This window comes from Diaporthe amygdali (assembly GCF_026229845.1).
Source record: "Diaporthe amygdali strain CAA958 chromosome Unknown NODE_24_length_778219_cov_64_757418, whole genome shotgun sequence".
Classification (NCBI taxonomy): Eukaryota; Fungi; Ascomycota; class Sordariomycetes; order Diaporthales; family Diaporthaceae; genus Diaporthe; species Diaporthe amygdali.
Window position 1 is genome coordinate 751910 of NW_026517044.1, and position 21279 is coordinate 773188.

The 21279-nt window shown below is 49.8% G+C and overlaps 7 protein-coding genes across 7 annotated transcripts; 5 read left to right on the plus strand and 2 right to left on the minus strand.

The window, feature by feature from the left end:
* Window positions 1–382: 382 nt before the first annotated feature.
* Window positions 383–777, plus strand: J7T55_010856 (uncharacterized protein; the record flags this gene model as incomplete). The annotated part of the gene is made up of 3 exons (XM_053130968.1): window positions 383–439; window positions 533–661; window positions 727–777. The coding sequence occupies 3 exons, from the start codon at window positions 383–385 to the stop codon at window positions 775–777; spliced, it is 237 nt and encodes a 78-aa protein (XP_052991136.1).
* A 224-nt stretch (window positions 778–1001) lies between these two features.
* On the minus strand, window positions 1002–3569 carry J7T55_010857 (uncharacterized protein; the record flags this gene model as incomplete). Its single annotated transcript, XM_053130969.1, has 3 exons — window positions 1002–1492; window positions 1630–1649; window positions 2173–3569. 3 exons carry the CDS (start codon window positions 3567–3569, stop codon window positions 1002–1004), a joined length of 1908 nt encoding a protein of 635 aa, XP_052991137.1.
* A 378-nt stretch (window positions 3570–3947) lies between these two features.
* Window positions 3948–5578, plus strand: J7T55_010858 (uncharacterized protein; the record flags this gene model as incomplete). The annotated part of the gene is made up of 2 exons (XM_053130970.1): window positions 3948–4488; window positions 4551–5578. 2 exons carry the CDS (start codon window positions 3948–3950, stop codon window positions 5576–5578), a joined length of 1569 nt encoding a protein of 522 aa, XP_052991138.1.
* A 1554-nt stretch (window positions 5579–7132) lies between these two features.
* Window positions 7133–12012, plus strand: J7T55_010859 (uncharacterized protein; the record flags this gene model as incomplete). Its single annotated transcript, XM_053130971.1, has 4 exons — window positions 7133–8033; window positions 8089–8675; window positions 8738–11548; window positions 11602–12012. The coding sequence occupies 4 exons, from the start codon at window positions 7133–7135 to the stop codon at window positions 12010–12012; spliced, it is 4710 nt and encodes a 1569-aa protein (XP_052991139.1).
* Window positions 12013–13150: 1138 nt separating this feature from the next.
* Window positions 13151–14380, plus strand: J7T55_010860 (uncharacterized protein; the record flags this gene model as incomplete). Its single annotated transcript, XM_053130972.1, has 1 exon — window positions 13151–14380. One exon carries the CDS (start codon window positions 13151–13153, stop codon window positions 14378–14380), a length of 1230 nt encoding a protein of 409 aa, XP_052991140.1.
* Window positions 14381–14507: 127 nt separating this feature from the next.
* Window positions 14508–16551, minus strand: J7T55_010861 (uncharacterized protein; the record flags this gene model as incomplete). The annotated part of the gene is made up of 5 exons (XM_053130974.1): window positions 14508–15191; window positions 15250–15262; window positions 15332–16007; window positions 16087–16234; window positions 16285–16551. The coding sequence occupies 5 exons, from the start codon at window positions 16549–16551 to the stop codon at window positions 14508–14510; spliced, it is 1788 nt and encodes a 595-aa protein (XP_052991141.1).
* Window positions 16552–16921: 370 nt separating this feature from the next.
* Window positions 16922–19061, plus strand: J7T55_010862 (uncharacterized protein; the record flags this gene model as incomplete). The annotated part of the gene is made up of 7 exons (XM_053130975.1): window positions 16922–16931; window positions 16996–17035; window positions 17358–17596; window positions 17942–17987; window positions 18146–18301; window positions 18618–18856; window positions 18937–19061. The coding sequence occupies 7 exons, from the start codon at window positions 16922–16924 to the stop codon at window positions 19059–19061; spliced, it is 855 nt and encodes a 284-aa protein (XP_052991142.1).
* Between the last annotated feature and the right edge of the window lie 2218 nt (window positions 19062–21279).

Here is a 21279-nt window from a genome sequence, read left to right on the forward strand (position 1 = left end):
CGGAAAAGGACTGTGCCAGCCAAGTCTCAGAGGAATCTCACTTGGCAAGGTGTCTGTTATCAGCTGCAGAAGAAGGCATGCCATATCTGGCACGAGATGGAATCTCAAGAAGGCTCCTGACTCGTCCATACTGTGCCATTTCTGGGCTCAATTTGCTCGATCAGAACATAAAGAGACCCAGATTTCCAGTCGATCTTGTAGATTTGGTGGACAGTGTTCAAGCTTCCGGTCTAGTTGCACAGTCCTGTTCTGATACCTTCATCTCAAAGGCTTTCCCCCGAATTTGGCCTCACCACTCTCGTCTGCTCCAATCCTGGACCATACTGATCTTCGTCTATACATCTTAAAGTAATACACTTTTGCAGCCACAAAATTCGCCATAATGCAGATCAGCCACATCCTCTCCGTCCTGGCCGTGATGGTCTCTGTCACTGTCGCTGTATGTTCAAATCCATTTAACAGCCCCCTTGCCCTCAATTTCAGACTATGTGCTTGTACGCGCGAAATCTGACGTTTTCCCATCACCCTTTAGTGTGACCCCAGCCAGGACTGCTGCTGGTCCGGCCGGGGCGGCTGCAGGAACCAACACAAGACTCGCAACGGTGTATGCGACGAGCCAGCGTATCAGCTCGACTTCTGCAACAATTTTGGTGTTGAATGCGTAAGTGTTCTCGCCTTCCTTTCGGACTCTCTGGTGAGTATGGCTGACCGATCTTCATTTGACAGGGCGCCGATTGCTGTGCGATCTCAACAGGTTGGGGCCGTGGATGCCCATAAGAGACCATGGGCCTATGGGACTGAGATAGAGGCGGTGACGATCTTCCGTACAATACTCCAATATAATCACATTGCAGTTTTGGACTTTTTATGCATGCCTGTGTCCAGGTGCACTCATCCACATGATACCTTTTGGATTAAGCTTTAGTAATCAAGAATCGATGATAAAACCGACCCATTGATTTCGGTGTCTATTGGATAAATTGAACTCGTAGAAACTATTTCTACTTTTGCATGATCGCAAGGAGGTTCTTGTGGATCTGTTCAGCACCAGACTGAACCTGGCCCTTAACAAGTCCCTTCAGCGCGACATTGCACTCAACCTGGATGCTCACAGACAATTGCAGCCCATCAGACCCTTCCTCGACGGTCCACAGTCCTTCATTGACAACCCCCATCGCCGATGTAGCGCGGTACCATATCCCGTCCGCCAGATCCACAACCTCGTATTTCGTGTCCACCTTGGAGCTGAAGACGGGGTTGGGCACCTCATTGCGCACAGAGTAGATCTTGACCTCGGGTGAGGACCCTGCGCTGCGGGCCTGAATCGCCGACGGCACTTTGTGGTCGGAGCCGCTGTCGTCGGGTAGCTCCTTGTGCTCCCGGTAGTGTTCCGCTGCGCGGAAGTAGCCGTCGTGGTCGTGCATGACCGCTACTGCCTTTTCTTTGTTCACGCCGGCTGGAATCGTGCCGCAGTACGTTATTTCGAAGCGACCTGAGCCGCTTGTCAGTTGTGCTTGTGATCAATTGGGAGCGTGTACCTACCCATGTTATCTTAAGCTGTAGAAGAGAACTGTGTAGGGAATGTTACTCCGGTTGTAAGACGTCTTGGGAATTATAGGAGGCGCTGACACTTTGGAATGGCGTTGGTGCTGAAGTGATGTCGATGAATCAAGAGAAAGTTGCAAACCTACAAACACGACGGCTTTTATAGAAATGGTTCACATACTGTTAAAGCTTGAAGACAAGCAGGAGTCCGCTACACATCCGTTTTGGGGATTATAGCTGGTTCATGGTAGCAAGCTAGTTGATTGGCTCACCAGAATCAATGCTTCAACACAGCCCGCGGTTTCAACATCGAAATCGTATTCGTCTCCATGTTTACCGGAAAAGGAAATTTCGCAAGTACTGTCGAGGATCCGAATGGAATGAGGCCTCAGACATAACCAGCTTGTTTCTTGCTGATTCGAGCAGTTTGAGCGTGATGTAATGACTCAGGTGGATTTTCTATCTTTACTTGCTGTACTTGCTGCAGAGTGTTGATTGAGATTTCATCTGATGTCCCAAAGACGTCAGGTCAGCGGACAGCTTCCAGGAGTCGACGCACTGCTCTGTATAGATCGCCTCGGTATATTTACAGTTTCAATTCGTCCCAAAGTGACCTCATTCTAGTACCTGAACGCGCTGTTGCGTTCGTTAATACTCCTATCAATCTGTCCCACCCAATGTGACAACCTCATGGCCAGGATAGGTTCGTATTCGGGCATGTCCATTAGTTTCTTGAGAAACTGCCCGTTGTCCCCTCTCTCCGCGGAAAAGAGCACCCGCTCGATTTGATGCACAACGGACTTGGTTTCCTCATCAAAAGACAGACCGGCATGTCGCATCTCCTCAAGGAGCGACAGGGCACCGCCCGCATCACCAAATCGCTCCCACAAAACGCTGATCAACTTGTTGTAGAACGGTGTACTGACGCCAAGCACGTACGACGCCAGGCCGAGCTGTTTGATTCGTGGCAGGAGGGAGAAGACCAGGGGTGAGGGCCTGGAGAACTTTTTGTCGAGCAGGTGCAGAGCGTCGAGGAGGAGCATGGGGTAGATCGGCCCGTAGATATCCATGCTGAGCTCAGCCTTGGCAGGCGCCTGCGCCGCCGCCTCTGTAGAAGCAGGACTCTCTTCTCCATTTGCAACCGCCTTCTTCTTTTTGACAAGCTTCGCCTTCTTCCCTTTCGGCGATGGCTCCGGCTGACTCTGAGTGTTGGAGATCCCAAGCCTCTTGACCAAGGGGAAGACCTCCTTTTCCACCACGTCCCAGAGTGCAAAGTCATTCTCGGCCTGTTCCATCGTGGCCTTGATTGTGAGTCTCGCCTCCCGGCGTAATGCTTCCACCTCTAGTGTCTTGGACAGCCTATCGGACGACTCAACAGCCTCTACTGCATCTACCTGCGAATTTCCGAGACCCAACTCTTCCTTAGCACCACCTTCCGTGGTGACGGAAACATCCCTAGCGGAGTCCAACATGCCAAACGCTGTCCTGGCCCCTCGTCTGAGGCTTGGTGGAAATTTCAACAGTGCCCGCTCTCGATCGGCAGCTGAGAACGTCGACTCTAGCGGGGACAGAGGGTCGAACCCGCTGGTTGAGGCCTTGGCTTCGGTCTGCCTCTCGGCGGCATCCTGTATTATCGCGCTGATGTTGAACGGCCCGCCATCGTAGAGAGCCTTGAGAAAGCTCGGCTCCGTTTGTGCAAGGTCCGGCGTGTCTTCTCGCTTTGGCGGGACAATGGGCAGGCTCTTCCCCTTCTCGTTGATTTCCTTGAATATCTTGTCAAAGGCTTGACGCTCGACGGGCGTGATCGTACCCGTATCCAGTGGCTCTGCGCGTCGAAGCGTGTCCGGGTTCTCGAGTTCCGGGGGAAGTTCGAAGGGGATTGGGTCGTGGTCGGATGTTCCGCGTCGACGACCTGTGCCGATACGCAGTGACCGGGCGAGACGAGGCGGCGCTACAGACCCGGCTCTTGCGAACCGGGCCAACGTCCGTGTCTGGAACAGAAAGGGCGTCAAGGTCGCTGACATTTTGGAACGACAGAGAGCCCTGAATGTTAGGGAGCAGTAATTCGGGTGGTCCTAAGAGGTGCAGGCCCAGTCTGCGGCTCTCCAAAATTTCTGGCGATAAGAGGCTCTGGACGCTTGGACCAGCACTTTATCGGCCACCCCTGCTAAGCCTCCCAGCTCCAGGCAGCTCCAGGCTCCATAGCGTGCAAGCGTGTGCCACTCGCGTCTCGTCCCCGGTTGGGCGCGTCACACTTTAAAGTGCTTTTTCTTTGACGCGTCGATCACCGACCGCACCATCACTGCCTGGGACTTTTTGCTCTTTCATTCTCGCTCCTAAGGCACACATTCTTCTGGATTCAGAAAGTCTCACTGCAATTGGAATTGCGCAATCAGGTGAAAATGCCCGTTAAGAAGGAAAAAGAGCCCCTGTCGGCCTTCGAGCAGCGCCGCCTGCAGAATATCGTGGCCAACAATGAGATCTTGAAGGACCTATCACACGCCGCCTCCAAAATCGCCAAGCCTGCCGCCCCTAAACCTCAACCTCGCCCACGGCCTAAGAGGCCAGCAGTAGAGAGAAGGGAGCAGCCCAAGAGGGAGAGGGCTGTGCCGACTCGCGCCAGCTCGCGCTTGAAGGGTGAAACGGTCAAGCGCGAAGCTGAGGATTTGGCACCTGCCTCACTTTTCCCTTCGGACAGACCGGCAAAGAAAGCCAGGGTTAACGATGACTTGAACCTCGGCGACATTTTGGTCGAGGGGCGCAAGTTTACCACAAACGGTGTCGATGCAGTCACAGGTCTCATCTCTCTGCCACGACTGGGGGCGGAACCGGGGGTGCGGACATTTGACGAGGATGACATTAAGGAAACCACGGACGAAGATCTGCGAAATTTGAGGAAGAAGATGAATAGTTTGGAGTTATATGATAAATGGGCAGTCAATGGTGGGTTAAAGAGAAATTCATTGGCGGTCTCTGGGCGGGCATCTGACCTGAGTGCAACACAGATATCAAAATTGTGCCACAGCGCATTTATTCGATGGGCTTCCACCCCACGGAGGACAAGCCACTCATCTTTGCAGGCGATAAAGAAGGCGCAATGGGAATTTTCGATGCATCTCAAGATGCGCCTGAAGTCGACGATGACGACGAGGACGCCGAGATTCCTGATCCAGTGATTGCAGCATTCAAGACACATACAAGAACCATTTCATCTTTCCACTTTCCACTTACAGACCTGAAATCAGTCTATACGGCATCGTACGACTCGTCCATCAGGAAGCTGGATCTCGGGGCTGGCACACCGGTCTCTGTGCAAGTATTCGCACCCGACGATGACGAAGACCTCCCTATCAGTGCAATCGACATGGCTCAAAATGACGCCAGTACCATTGTGTTCTCGACACTTTCAGGGTCCGTCGGTCGATACGACGTTCGCACAAAGGACGACGCAGAGATCTGGGAATTGAGCGACTCCAAAATCGGGGGCTTCGCCTTGCACCCCTACGCTCCTCATCTGTTCGCCACGGCATCGCTCGACCGCACAATGAAAATCTGGGATATGAGAAAGATATCAGGCAAGGGCGACATGCGGCACCCAGCACTGATTGAGGAGCATGTGTCAAGGCTGTCAGTGTCACATGCGTCTTGGAGCCCTGGTGGTCACATCGCTACCAGCTCCTACGACGACACCATCAAGATTTACGACTTCAACGACGCCACATCGTGGAAGGTGGGGCACAAAATATCCGAGAAGGAGATGAAGCCTTCGAGCATCGTGAAGCACAACAACCAGACGGGAAGATGGGTCACGATACTGAAGCCGCAATGGCAGCGACGCCCAGCAGATGGCATTCAGAAGCTTGCGATTGGAAACATGAACAGATTCGTAGACGTCTACGACGCCAATGGCGAGCAATTAGCCCAACTGGATGGTGACGGCATTACCGCCGTACCGGCTGTTGCGCATCTGCATCCGTCTCAAAACTGGGTGGTTGGTGGTACAGCCTCGGGCAAGGTGTGCCTGTGGATGTGAACTGGGACGCTTTCATTGGAAATGTTGGGAACGGATGCACCGATATCCTGCATGGCACTCAACCGACATTCGGGAGTTGACGGGGTCAGCTGGGAGCGATGTCGCACAATCCGCAGCTTGTAAAAAGCATAATGTATTTTTGCAGAAGACTAAACCGCAGCCTTGGATGAATCCAAGCAATAGACCAATGTGGTGAAAACTTTCTGGTTTCTTTGGGTTTAGAACGTGGCGGGTACTCCGGAGAGCTCCACAGCGCAGAAGATGGTGGCCTTGGAGGCTGCTCGGGAGGAATGGATATCCCTGGAAGCAGTATGCTCCCCTCTGTCGCAGGGTAAACACCAAAATGAACAGAAACAGAGCTCTACAGTAATCTCGAAAGCTTTCGACCACAGCCAGAGTGAGCGGCGCATGTGTGCGGTTGAGACTCCCCAAGTCGTGATGAGTTTGAGGCGAAGTGGCGCCGGGGCGACTAGTTCCAGAGCTCGAGTGACCCCCTTCTGGCATGTGATAGCTGTCAGCTGGGGAGCTTTCCAGCGTCACCGAGTCCCGCACCTTGGACCTTGAGGGACAAAGGCGTGCCTGGGCATCTTAATCGATAAGGCAGAAGGCGCTAAGTGGCGGGTGGGTCTTCCAGTATCCACTGCCAGCTGCGCTCGGCCAATGTGAAGACCTCATTCTGCTCATCACTGGGGTCATTCGTTCGCTATCTATCATGCCGACTCCATCACTTCATCCCAAGTCGTCACAGGTCCCTCGACCTAGAACGTACCGTCGCTCAGGGTCTCGTTGATTCTCTACTCGACTCGCCTCGCACACAGCGGCAATCGAGCCCTGCTGTTGGATCATTCCTGCTTTTCCGGGCTCAAACCATCTCCTGCCTGTGCCGCAAGACTTGGCGATATTCCTAAAAATACTGCCTGCACAGCATCCAGCAACCGTTCCTCGGCCGCCGTGTTCCTGGCCCCTGTCCTGAACCTCCAAGTGCTTATTCGTTCTCTTGTCGAGCAGTTGCACACCTCACTCGCTCTGATCACACACCTCTGTTGCCCTGGCCATCGTTATCCTCTCACCAGACTCTGGACGGTATCCGGGTAGTCAGCCTGGCGTGTGACCTATACATGCTCCACAGCAGACCAAGCTATCCGAAAAGGGTGCACGACGAGCCTCTCTCTGCAATAACCACTCCATCTGCCCTGACTGTGTCGATTTCATAGCCCACGTTGTCAGTTGTTAGCTGCGGGCCTTTGTCCAAGCCAATACCGGTGGATCAGTCGACCAAGCCTCTGTCCTGGATCTCTTCACACTGGTCAGCTGGTGGCCTCGACAGTCCGAGTACTCCATTCAGTATTCCATCGTGAACCACGTCCAGCCCAGGGAAGCTGCATCCGGGGGTACCACACCTCCATCCTTGGACAAAAGCTCAACCCTGCTGTCCAACGTTCGCTGCATCTCGTCCCACCTGCATATCATCCACTAGGAACTTGACCTCCAGACTGTCTTGCAGCATCCTTTGCCCATCTAGGCAGCGGTCTGCCTAGACCGACCCACGAGACAATGGAGCCCGAGCATTCTCAACCTCCGAACCCTCCACAACCTTCTGCCGAGTCACAGGCAGACGCGAAACACGGTGCACACCAACAAAGAGACTCCAATACGACCTCAACAACATCTCATCCACATCGTCAGCGTGGCGCCTGGTCTCCTGGCCGCCCTTCCGAAGACGAGTCCCGCCGTCGAGTATCTCATCGCAGGCTGCAAAAGCGACGGCCCCCTCACCTGTCCAGCATGGATTTTCCGGAACAGCTTCAACAAAAAGATGGAGACGAGGATCAAGAGGAGGACGTCTTGCCTGTCGGGCTTGGCCAGGGCAACCAATCATTCATGAACCTGAATCAGAGCATCTTCGGTCTCATTGCTGCTGCCGGCCCGAAGGTCGACTTCCACGATAGATTCGAGGGACACAGCAGTGAGGAAGAGGAGGGAGACGCGTCTGACGAAAACGGACCACATACCAAGCGAAAAGGCGATGCTACCGCTGGAAAACTGGCGCAGACCACAGTGCTGAAGCAGCCGGCATCCAAGACCAGCAAACAACATCGCCGGAAGTTCAGCGATAGCAAGTTGATGAAGTCTGTCCCAATATTATCCAAGTTGTCGACTAAGAGTCGCTCTAAGAAGGAGAGCAAGAAGTCTGTGTCTCAAATCCAAGAGGAGTCGGAGCCAGAGTCCTCGACTGGCGATGGCCAGGCGAACGACGAACCCCGGCTTGCGCCGATGATGAGCCGAATGCTTGATGCACGCGCCGAAATGTCGGCACGGCCAAGTTTTGACATAGAGCGGCGCTCGACTGATAGACAGGGCGAGTCATCAGAGACTACAGACCCAGGGCCGTCTGAACTCTCAAAAAGGCTGCAGAAGATTTTTGAGTTTGATGAGCCAGAGGAATTGATCTCAGGTTGGACACTGTCCCTGTGGCCTAGTATTTGGACAAGAGCTGACATCGGGAATAGAATATCCATGCTGGCTGCTTCAAGGTGTGCTCCTGCAGGGCTACATTTACATAACGTCTAAACACATCTGCTTCTACGCATACCTTCCCAAGAAAGCGGTCAGTCAGCCCGAACTAGATCCCGAGAGAACATCGCTCACAATATACAAGCATGAGGTCACCAAGTCTGGCTATCTTTTCAAGTCCGGCAAGCGAAATCCCAAGTACAACAGGTACTGGTTCCGGCTCAAGGGCGATGTGCTCTCGTACTTTCGCGATCCCTCAAATCTGTACCTTCCTCATGGCCAAATCGATTTAAGATATGGCATCTCTGCTACAATCACCGACAAGGATAAGGATGGCCTTCATTTCTCCGTTGAGACTGACCACAGGACGTATCATTTTCGGGCAGACAGCGCACCGAGTGCTAAGGAATGGGTCAAATGTCTGCAGCGGGTCATCTTCCGAAGTCACAACGACGGAGACAGCGTCAAAATCAGCCTGCCGATCGCGAATGTGATCGACATTGAAGAGACGCAGATGCTAGAATTTGCAGACACCTGCAAAATTCGTGTGATCGACAATGATGAGACGTACGCTATTGACGAGGTAGGGCACAAGCTGAAGAAAACTCTCCGTTGTGGTAAAACTTTCTAACCTACACTCAATAGTACTTCTTCTCCTTCTTCAGTTTTGGTAAGGAAGCGATTGGCGTCCTCAAAATCCTTATCGAAGACGCTACGTCTAGCAACGATAGTCAAACCAAGAAGGTCGACGTACCGCCAACTGTGGATGAAGCAGCTACGTCAACTGGGCCAGCATCCAGGGGCTCCTTCACTGGTCTCCAGCCTGGCCTAGCGCCAATACGCACTGCCAAGTTGCGAGATAACGTGAGGGCTACACTCTCGCCCTTGTCCCCTCAATCACCGACAGGCCCCTCCCCTCGCGCTAGTGGTGATTTCTCGAGGACCAGTTTCGATGCGATCCGACAGTTCGGTCGAGGAAGTAGGGACACGAGCCGTCATGAAATCCCTAGGAGGAGTTACAGCAGAGACAGCCGGTCAGTTAGCAGACATCGTCACGATGACACCAAACCCGGGGCAGACAAATTCACGTCCACGGATTCCAATGCCGAATCAACCGAAGACCCAAGCATAGCGAGCATTTCAGCCATGACGACTTCAGGAGAGATGGACCAATCAGCCAGCCAAATTCTCAGAGGAAGCGATGTCTTTCACAGCCCTACGCTCCGGAGGTCAGCTTCCGCATCGAGGGGAAACGAGCGTGAATCACCTCGTAGTCCTCATCACCACGTATCCACTGGATCCATCAATGCTCATTTCAGGCCTCACCATGCCGCTACCACAGGACATGCAGTTGACCTTTCTTCTGGCGAGAAGATGGAGGGAAATCCGTCGACTCCCACGCTACAAACGATCAGTAAGATGGGTTCGTACCCGCTGCAGAGAGTTGGCGCTTTTGCGGAGTACCTAGGCCGACACTCCAAACGAGTAGGTGGCATGCTTGCTACTGAATCGGTGGGCTACGCCGGAAAGATGTCCGGAATGTGGAAAGGCGGCCAGAGACACTATGACGAGCCGGCTGCGCTGCGGACAGACGACGAAGCCGACGACGAGGAACAGGACAAGGTCTCCGAGCAGCGATTCCAGGATCACTTCGCCCTGCCGAGGTCAGAAAAGTTGAGGGCGACCTATTTTGGTTACTTCATGCGTGTCCTGCCTCTCTACGGCAAAGTCTACATGAGCGACCGGAACTTCTGCTTTCGAAGTCTCATTGCTGGGTCTCGCACAAAATTGATCCTTCCAATTCGTGATATTGAGAATGTCACGAAGTCAAGTGGCTTCCGTTTCGGTTACGCTGGTCTGGTGGTTGTTATCCGTGGTCATGAGGAGCTTTTCTTCGAGTTCGGCGACTCAGCGCTGCGCGACGACTTGGCTGTCTTCTTGCTGAGGGGTATTGAAGCTGCCAAATTCTTGCGTGAGTCTGGGGAGCTAGACTCGGACGAGAAAGAAGATGCTCAGAACGCAGAGGAAGAACACAAAGCGCTCGAGGAAGCTCGGCATGATGAATTTCCTGAACATGAGATCACTCTCCCACGCCAAACTTCGAACGTTTCCGACGGGCCGACTATCATATTCGATGATCCTAAGGCGTCCTTTATCAACTTCAAGCCCGAGAAGTCTCTTCGAATCACCTGTCTCACTATTGGTTCGAGAGGCGACGTGCAGCCTTACATTGCACTTTGCAAAGGATTACTTGCCGAAGGTCACAAGCCTAAGATCGCCACCCACGCCGAGTTCAAGGACTGGATCGAAGGACATGGCATTGATTTTGCCCCTATTGAAGGTGATCCTGGAGAGCTCATGCGACTTTGTATCGAGAACGGCACATTCACAGTAGCCTTCCTCCGAGAGGCTAGCTCTACTATGCGGAGTTGGCTAGACGGTCTTCTAGCCAGCAGTTGGTTGGCGTGCAAGGGCTCTGATGTCCTTATCGAAAGCCCTTCTGCCATGGGAGGCATTCATATTGCCGAGAAGCTATGTATACCCTACTTCCGGGCCTTTGGCATGCCTTGGACGAGAACCAGGGCCTACCCGCACGCATTTATGATGCCTGAGAGGAAGATGGGCGGTGCTTACAACTTGGTCACATATGTTCTTTTCGACTCCGTCTTCTGGAAATTCACTGCGCACCAGATTAACCGTTGGCGCAACAAGACCCTGGGCTTGCCAAATACCAGCCTCGAGAAGATGCAACCCAACAAGGTCCCGTTCTTGTACAACTTCTCACAACACGTCGTGCCTCCGCCGCTGGACTACAGCGACTGGATCCGCGTTACTGGTTACTGGTTCCTCAACGAGGGTGGTGCGGACTGGACACCTCCAGCAGACCTGGTGGCTTTCATCAAGAAAGCCAGACAAGACGACAAGAAAATTGTGTATGTTGGATTTGGCAGCATCATCATGGACAACCCGGCCAAATTCACCCGTGAGATTATCGATGCCGTTCTGAAGGCGGATGTCCGGTGCATTCTCAGCAAGGGGTGGAGCGATCGTCTTGATCCCAAGTCTGAAGAGGCTAAGAAAACAGGAGTTGCTGATGGCAACAGCTCTACCAAGGGTGCTCACGCTGGAAGCAGTGGCACAACTGAGACACCCCTTCCCCCTGAAATATTCCCCATCAAATCCGCTCCTCATGACTGGCTGTTCAACCAAATCGACGCCGCGGCACATCATGGTGGCTCCGGGACGACAGGCGCAAGCTTGCGGGCTGGTATACCGACTATAGTCCGTCCCTTCTTTGGCGATCAATTCTTTTTCGGAAACCGTGTCGATGACCTCGGTGTTGGCATTCTTCTCAGGAAGTGGGGTGTGAACTCATTCGCCAGAGCGCTGTGGGAGGCCACGCACTCAGAAAGGATGATTGTCAAGGCGCGAGTTTTAGGGGAGAACATTCGCAAGGTAAGCTCTGCTCTCTTGGAATCATGATTCTGTTGCTAACCTTTGTCGGGCAGGAAAATGGTGTTGACACAGCCATTCAATGCATCTATCGCGATATGGAGTACGCCAAGTCCCTCATCGAAAGGAAGGCGGGCAGGAACGCTGCTGCAGCTGAACGGGCAGCGACTTCGGGCTCCGACGACTTAGATGACGACGCCGAAGAGGAGAGCTGGACGTTCATAGGAGATGACACTGGACCGGATGATAACGACCTGGATATTGATGGAGTTATGAGACGAAGCCAATTCCTCGTACCCTTGTCGCCCGAAGGCCCGCCTGCGAAGCACAAGTCGCTCGGGAGCAAGGCGCTCATGAGCGGCAACCCCCTGCTGATGACAGCTGGTAACACTGCCATAATACCAACGAGCCAGCGTAGTCCGCTCGGCCTGCCGCGGCAGAGCAGCGCAAGCAACGACGGCTCATAGGAGAACGACCGTGGGCGGTAGTGGACTCCCCGGTGCACTCGTGGGGCGAGCTCTTTGCTGAAGAGCGGCCTACGCTGGGCGGGTCCGTGGAGCAGCAGTGATAATGGCACTGCAAGCCGATCGAAGGTTAGCTTCAGGCCGAGGTTCAATTTTGCCAACAGGTCCTTCCTTTCACGGCCGTTGAAAAGGCACAGTGATGAGAATGTTAGGCCTAGGGAGGCCTAGGTGGGTGGTGACCTGGTAGCTTGGGGGACAAGTGGTGGTCACTATGGCAAAGTGAGGTGCGACGAGGAGAACGATGATGACTAGAGGAGACTTTATTGTTGTTCCTAAATGTGGTAATGGATTCGGACGGGGGAGGCCAACAACCGTTTACAAGACGATGGGTGGGATGAGGAATGCCCACGGCTTTGACTGTTTGGGCTTTCAAGACTTTGTGGGAACATGGCGCTGCTGATGGGATTGCTGTCCTTGCGAGGACATAATTTTCTTTTGTTGCACATACGTATCATGACAAGATTCTGGGTCAGCGTGGCGTTTCTACTGGTGCGGTTTACGTGGCTAATTGTTGTACTACTCATAATGATAGACGTTGGGTATCCTAGAATGAATGCCGCTGGAGGGTAGAGATGGCGGCAAAGATATAATCTTATGAGCATCGATACAATTGGGTTGTTCACATGTCAGTCATGCATGGATTGTAGTGTTCTTTGAGAACGTAGCATGTCTATTCGAATTTCACTTTGGCTGGACATTCCTCAAGTTCATCGCGGGAATGATGGCGAACAGAGTATTCTTTTTTAGGGGAGGGGCGTCATCAATTAGACTTTGTTCTGACCGGGGATCGCCATCGACATCTGCCGGCACAGGCTAGTTCAGTCCCCGGCTCCCATCTCCGATTGTGCAGGGGTGCTTCAATGCTGACAGCCGGTGGACCCGGAGCCTGGAAAAAGGAGACGAACAATGGAGTCTGCGCGGGCTCTCGCGGGAAATGAGCCGGCGAGTCATAGGTAAATGCAGTAGAGGACCTTGACGGCTGTGGCCAGGACAAAAGTATCCCTCGACACCCTACCTCGCGACAGCGTCCGTCCAATCAAGCAGACCAGGCTGTCTTGAGAGCCCGGGAAAGTCGTCCAATATGCCGTCTCCACGCCCAGGGGTCCTCCTCACCCTCGCCCTCGCCCTCGCCACGGCGTCCGCGTCCGCCCAGAATGCAACCACCAAGCCGTTCTCAACCCGGATGATCGAGTCGGCCATCAGCCGGCAGCAGGGCATCGTGTCGTCGGGCCAGTCGACCAGCACGCTCGAGTCCGGCGTGCTCGCCCTGTCAACACAGGCCTGGCTTGAACTGTACGGGTCCTCCTCGCCGGACCAGGTTGCGGACTTCTCGGCGTACGTCGACGACATCATCAGCAGCATCTCCGCGGAGCCGGCCTTCTCCAACGCCACAGCCGCCGCGCTGCTGCCCCTGGACAGGCTCACCATCGCCCAGGCCCTGCTGGGCCTCGAGGACAGCCCCGGCGCCGGCGAGCTCACCGCCGCGGAGGTGCTGACGCTCGACACGCTCAACTCGTCCCTCGCGCTGCAGCGCCGCAACCAGTTCGGCGGGTTCTGGTATTATGTCTACCCGTACTGGTCGTACCTCGACGGGGCGGCGTCTTTCCTGCCGTACATGGCGGAGCCGTCTAGCGCTTATTCCACGGCGGACATGCTGCTGCAGATCACGCTGCTGTACGAGAAGTGCTATCAGAACTCGACGGGCCTGACGGCCCACGGCTATGATGCCTCCAAGACCGCGGTGTGGGCCAACAACTCGACTGGCTCGTCGCCATACGCCTGGGGTAGGGCCCTCGGATGGTATCTGACTGGGCTGGTCAACGCGTGGGAGGTGCTGACCGCGGAAGGCGGTGGCTGTGCCGGCAGCGGTGCGGGTGGTTGTGCCGATTTGTTGGCGGCCATCCGGAGCCAGGCGACCACGCTGATGACCAATTTGGTCCAGTATGCCGACGAGGAGACCGGTGTCTGGTGGCAGCTGCCCGCCTTCCCCGGCCGCGAGGGCAACTTCCTCGAGAGCTCGTCCACGGCGCTGTATATCTTCTCGATACTCAAGGGCCTGCGGCTGGGCCTGGTAGAGGATAATCAGCCGCTGGCGGACGTGGCGCTGCGGGCGTATGATTATACAGCGAATGAGTTTGTTGTTGATTATGGGAATGGCACGCTGGGGTGGAATGGTACTGTTATTGTGTGCAGTCTGAACTCGACTGCTACTTATGACTACTATACTGGCCGGCCTGTTGTGTTCAATGCGCCGCTGGGCGAGGCCGCGTTTGTTTGGGCTAGTTTGGAGGTTGAGAGGCTTGGGTCTTAAGACGACATTCGTATATAGGAGAGATGACATGGTTGACAATGTGAGAGATTATTCATTGTTATCCTGGACTCATGCTGACATGAGTATAGCTGATATTCTCAGTTCATTCGCCTTACGAGTCAAGGTACTAAACTGTCAACCACCTGCCGCCTTTCGAAGTGGTGAAAATCCGCACTTGCTTTGAGCGCGCCCTATCCTCCATTACATGCACTCTCTCTAGTCTTCCCTCCACTAAGTCTTGCTCTTCATCGTCGTCCCAGTTTCGGATGCCGTGATACAAGAGGGGCAGCGGAGATGATTTCCACTGTGGGGCATGAAAGCGCTTTGTCGCCACTACCGTCGATGCTAGCAGAATGGCACTGAGCAGAACCAAAACCAGCGGCAGGGCTAACCACGCCCATTGAACATGAATAACGGGCTCTTGATGCCATACAATACCGAGGGCCGGTAGTTTGGAACTCGACCTAACTATCGCGTTCGTCATACTGTCGGTGATGTTCCTAATAGTGGACGTTACGTTCTGCCCGTTTCCAAAAAGTGTGGCCTTCGATTCGCTCTCTGGTCCACTGGTATTAAATTTGTCAACCAAGAAGGATGACAGGGCGGTGTGTTCGTAAATGCTGACATTGAGTCCGCCGTGATCGAAAGGCGACCAAGGAGAGGAGGTATTACTACGGTCGGTATTTGGTGTTAACAACAACTCCCAATTATAGGCCCTTTGCCCTCTGGCGAGGCCGCCGAAGTCCTGGCCAGCAACAGGCCAGAGCGGCAATTCCTGGATTGAGTAATGTTCTTGAAGTTTCCCGTTTATCTAGTATCTCAGTCAGGCGGGTCACAAAAGAGGCAGTGAGGAATACAGAACGACTTACAACAGTGATGTTGCTGTACTGTTTTGCACACCAATCAATTGAGCATTCCGTTACAGTGAGTTTCGGTCCGACACTTTCATACGAAATTTGCAGGAAAATCATTGACACGAGGCTTGCTGGCAAGTTCTCCAACGTCGACGATGCTGACAAAGTGTCAAACTTCTGAGCCCCCGGAAAGGCCTCCAACATCCAATGGACAAAAGTCTCATTTGCGATGGCTACCACCCGATCCCAAGCGTTGATGCTATTGACGAACCAGCCTTGAGGCGTCAGCACACTCACCGCGGAACTCAGAGATCCAACTATCTGGGTGGTTTCAGAAACGTCTTGGCAAGTACTGCAAAGACCCAGAGAATTGAAGGCGTCCCAGGAGCAGTTGCTCGAAGGGCAGCTAAAGTCGAGAGAGGACTTTCCCAGATTATAACAGCCGTTATAGAAAGACCCTTGAACGTCTGGTTCCACATCAGTCCCAAACGAATTGCCCCCCATTTCGAAGCCTCCAGTCTCAGTCAATGACATTCCGACTTCATTGTTTGTCGGATCATGGTTGTAGTAGTTAGAAACAGCAATAGTAGAGTTGATACCTTCCTGTATTACCAAGTTGTCTGCTTGGATCATGATGACTTGCTGGGTGAAAGGGCCCATGGCCAGGGCGGCAATTGTGATCAAAGACGCCGCATAGACCATTGGTGGTAGGATCCTTGACTGGGGCTTCCAGAGATAGAAAAGACTGAGCGACCCCATAGGGCCACGACTAGCTGAGTCGAAGGCGGCAAAGTCCGACACCGAATGGGCATTTGGAAGGCTCATTTGAAGCCATTTTATTTGGCTAAGTACCTCTGCCACAGCTACCATCATAGAGCTTTTGGCTGCTGTGATAAGAATTGAGAAAGTCGTACTTGGCTGCAGGAAGAATGTCCATTTTGAGAGCCAGGTGCCATCTAATCGGGTTGACAGAATCGTTATGGCTATAACGCAAGCAAAGCTGAAAAGAATGCATGATGTCTTTCAAAACCACATGTCTCGAAGAAATACCGCGTTCGGATCAGCCGGGCTGGATTGCTGTGCTGGAGATTCCGTTCGCTTTGGCCCCAACATAGTGTTGTAGTCAGAGGCTAGTGGAGTCGCGACTGAATCCCTCGCTGAGTCGTCATGCAGAGAGTCGACAATAGCAGGTGGTGAAAGCGGTGGCGAAAGCTCCTGTCTCATAGCCACAGAGGAGATTTCATTGTCAGCGATGCATAGCGAGTCTATTGACAGTGGCCTGATCGGTGTTGGCGAGCCTGTTGATGAGCGCCGCATTTTATGGCTGCAGAACTTCCTAAGCTGGCTCGAATTCTGGACTCGAGACAATTGTCTAGAAATCTGAGCAGGTCTGAAAATGAGCTGCCTTGAAGCATAGAGCAGCAGTATTTATTCGAATGGCGGTATTTTCTGACTGTTAGATATGTCAATATGGAGTTTGGAAGGTTAAGAGGAAGTCCGTTTAACAATGCAGGTCAGTTATAGCCTTCTGGAGGATACATAGCGTTCTGGAATATAGGAGCTCTCTCAAGTAATTGGACATAACTCGAATAAGAAGGGCTCAGATGCTGCTTCTAAGACTTCTAAAAAAAGCAAGGAGATAAACGATGCCATGGATTAGTGTCAAGAATCCACGTGGTCGCACGATATGCAAGCAGGTGAGGATTCTGTACTGTGCCGCAGCAGCCCGCAGGAATGAGACGAGCTGATCGTTCAACACAGCCGAGCTGGCTCGTAACAATTTCAAATTGGGCGTAACGAAGTAGGGCTGATGAATAAGTCATTCACTATGCAAGTGCCCTTTTTCAAGGAACGCAATGCTTTCAAGCCAAGGTCCAGACGCTGCCGGGCTCATACCGGTGATACCTCTCTTCGAGATTACATTTCATTGCCTGAGAAAGATTCTCGTCTCAGTTGGCATATTCTGAAGTTCATGTGCCAAGACCGTTGCTGATTGAGTCGAGTAGTACAGACTGTTGCCGATCTCATACCAGTCATCATGTGCAGAGCCTTTAAGCTATCAACAACAAAAAGTAAGTTAAAGCATTAGGGCAGATTAATTTTTAGCAAAGCTGAATTAGCAGGAAGGCGCAGCTCATTCAAACACGCCAAATGAAATCATGCCGCTTTAGAGATAATGCTCGGCTGCAGCGTTTGCAGCTGTCCTTGATATCTCGCATACTTCGTGACGACACTTTGCACAACACCCTCGGCGCTGGTGTGACACAACTCCAGGGCGCAGTCACTCGTGCAAGTTGCCATAAATTTATGGGACACCAGGCAGCGCCCTTGTTCCCATTTAGCGTCTGGGTCATCTTCCAGAGTGACAGATTGCTAACCTTACACAAAGCATGCCGCAGCGTTGTCTTCAAGGATCCGCGATGCAGTCCGGAAGAACAAAGCCACCCCAATTGCGGACACTAAACGATATTCCTTAGTGCAGCACTATGTATACCTAGTAATGTTAATTACGCAGTAGCACAAGTAACGTTATCATGTTGAGGCAGCTGCACGTCGTGCATATCTAAAATTGTGTTCCTTTTGCGCCATGCAGATCATAGTTGGCTAAGGGCTTGGGGCCGGGGGCAGCGTCCAGTGCGGCTGAGTTGATCAGGGTGCAGTACCGGCTTCCAGCCTGCCACGCACAAATAACATGCACAGTACACAGCACACATCTTGCAGAATACGTGGGAGTATGAAAGTTTTAGCGAGGAGTAAGCCTTAGTTACCTGCGTATTTCAACTACCTAAAGCAAGTTCTATTCCTACACTTTCCCGGTACGTGGGAATACGTAAAATTCTCCAGCTTGATTGCCATGCTTTTAAACAGGTTTTCTTCACCTGTTGCTCCTATTGTTCTAACAGTAGCACAGATCTATCGACCCAACCACGAAGAAATCAACATACAATGCTATGATCAAGTGGTCATGGAAGACGAAGTCTTTGGATATAATCCCGAACTTGAGCGGAACCCAGAACATTGTCATTCAGTTCGGAGGCAAGAGCAGTACAGACGCGACTAACTTAGAGTGTGTCACAATTCTAGCAGATGCCATAAATCAAAACGGTGGTCCTAATGCTCACAGGGTCGTCGTAAACAACTGTAGTGATCGTATCTGAAAGATGACTGCTTTTAGATTTCCGTGGCAATGCTTTGCAGCCTGAATACTGAAGGCTGCCAAGGTCCCAGAATGGGTCTCGCGACCAACTGACAGCCCAAACCCCACTGCACTGAGGCAGCAGCCAGGCGCCCTAGGGTACTTAGAGCCCCAAAGCCCCAACACTACACCCCGTGTCTCAGCCTCATCCTTCCAATCTCGCCGTTCCACACAACCAAACTTCCAGTGCAACGAAGTCTTCGCAATTCCAGAAACAACCCGTTTCCACCTCAATGTCTGCCAACACGCATTCTGTCAAGGCCAAGGTGGCCTCCGATAGTCCTAACGAGGCTTCTGCCGCGCCAGTACAATCAGACACACAGAACCCAACTCAAGAGAAGGACACAAAGGCCCTGTTCAAAGACGCATTTGATCGAGCATGGAGTAGCACTAGTGAAGAGATCTTGGAGCGTCATCCTGCCTGGAGTAAGTGGCATTACAGGAGCGATTTTATTCTGCAGATGAGCACGCCTGGCCGCTGACCGTTGCGGAACTCAATTATACAGAGGACATGCCGCCTGCCCGCGGCGTAAGCCCAGCCACGGCTATGCGGGTCTTGGAGGAAATGGAGAGGGAGGAGCGCAAATTACCTGATGGAACGGAAACTACTGGGAAACACAACGCCTCGTGAAGGCAGAGCTGGAATAGACCAGGGCTACCATATGGCCCTTCACAAACCCCGACCAAGTTAAGAAAATACCAAATTTGCACTGCACTTCAGCGAGCATGTTAAATCTCACCAAGTTGCGATCAGCTATTGGTACAATGGAGTCTATTCTTTGGATGGGTTTCAAGCAAGCAGGGGTATAGCTGATGGGAGATGTTCCCAGAGGAGGTGGTCCCATGAGAGGTTCACTTATGAGGGACCAAGGCAAAGAGTCTATACTTTGGTAGATTAAATCTAAATTTTTGGCTGCGACCACTCTGAAGCGCCCTGTTCAGACCTTAGAATAGAGACCCTGCCAGTGGCTCGGACGACAGCGTGCTAGAGGACTGCAAAGAAAGTCTATCACACCAAGAAACTAACACGTGCCTTACATTTGTTCTATTCTTGATCTATGCATATGATACCCTCTACCAGATACTTTCCCTCGTACCTATGTAGAGATTTTGTAAAAATGTGAAAGAAAAAAAAAACCAAATGCAAGCACTGCTTTTGTGATGCATGCCTACCTACCAATGAAAGGTACCATGCATATTACACAGTATCCATGTTGCAGCTTTCTTTCTTGTTTTGGGATGGGAGGGGGACCAGATGTTCAGGTAAGGCTTTTCAGGATGTATCTTTCACACCATTTTGCAGATTGGGTCAAAACATAATTATGAAAAGAGGAGCGGTGCCTAGGAGGACTCTAATCTGTTTATTGTCTGGAACGGTTAAGCCGTCCCTGTATGTGTTAGCAGCATTGATCAATGAAAGGCTATCTCTGGTCTTTCTTCCCGTCTATTTGTAAAAATTTCAAGAGCAATAATACAATGGCTGAACAATGGTAACATGGTCAGAATGGTCCTTCCGTGGGAAAGCACTTTATTACACAAAGCACATAGTTAAGTCTCTTTAATCTGTTATCCTGTAAAGCACTGTGAATTATATAGCAAGTAGTGGAGTATAAATAAAAGCGTTATTGTTTTAGCTAAGTTTACTTTAGTAAAAAGTAAGCTTTTAAAGTGTAATTTATAAGTGCTTTAGCAAATATATACTTCTTTATAATAACTTTTAGTAGCTTATATATATATTAAATTTATAATATATTTTTTAAATATTATTAAGTATTTATTTAAAAGTAATTTAAAACTAATTATTATAAATATAGCTAATTAAAAAAAAATTTAATAAAAAAAATATTAATTTAGTAAAGTCTAATATTTTCCTTTAAAAAAGCGCTTAATAATTATAATAACGTATTTAGTAATAATAATTTTAAAATATTAATAAGTTTAATAATAATATATATTAATTATTGCTTTAAATATAAAAATAATTTTTTAAAGTATATATTTTAATTTTTAATTCTTTTTACTTATAACTATTAATTATATTAATAATAACCTTTTTTTTATTACTTATTTTATAATATATAATATTTTTTTACTTTTATTTATAAAAACTTTATATATAATTATTTAAATTATAATTTTTATAAATAATTAATATATTTTAAACTTATACTTTTATAAAATAGTTTTTTTAAGCTATTATTTATATATTTATTAAAAAACTTTTTTATTAATTTTTTTTATTATAAATTATATTAATAAAAATTATAAATAGTTAATTTATTATATATTAAAAATTACTAAATAATATATTTTTTAACTTTTTTATTAATTTTAAAATACTTTACTTTTTTTTTATTTATAAATACTTTTTATTATTACTTATTTATTAAAATATTATTAATATATTTATTTAAATATAATTAAGCTTTTAGCTAATAAAAAAGCTTATATTATTATTAAAAGTAAATATAAAAATATTATAAAGCTTTAAAAAAAAAGTATTAAAAAGCTAAATATAAATAATTTAACTTTTTTTAAAAAATATACTTTAAAAGCTTTTTATTATATTAATTTAAAATTTTAAGTATTTAGCTATATTTTATTTATTATTATTTATAATTATAAAATACTTTATAAATTATTTTTTAAAAATAAATTTAAGCTTAAAATTATAATTTAATATAATAAGCTTTACTTTATTTATATATATTTACTTATTAATAATAAAAATAATAATAATTATTTTAATTATTTTAATAATAATAATTACTATTTATAATATATTTATAGTAAAAAGTATATTTTTATTTTTATTATTTTATATATTAATATTTAAACTTTTTATAATA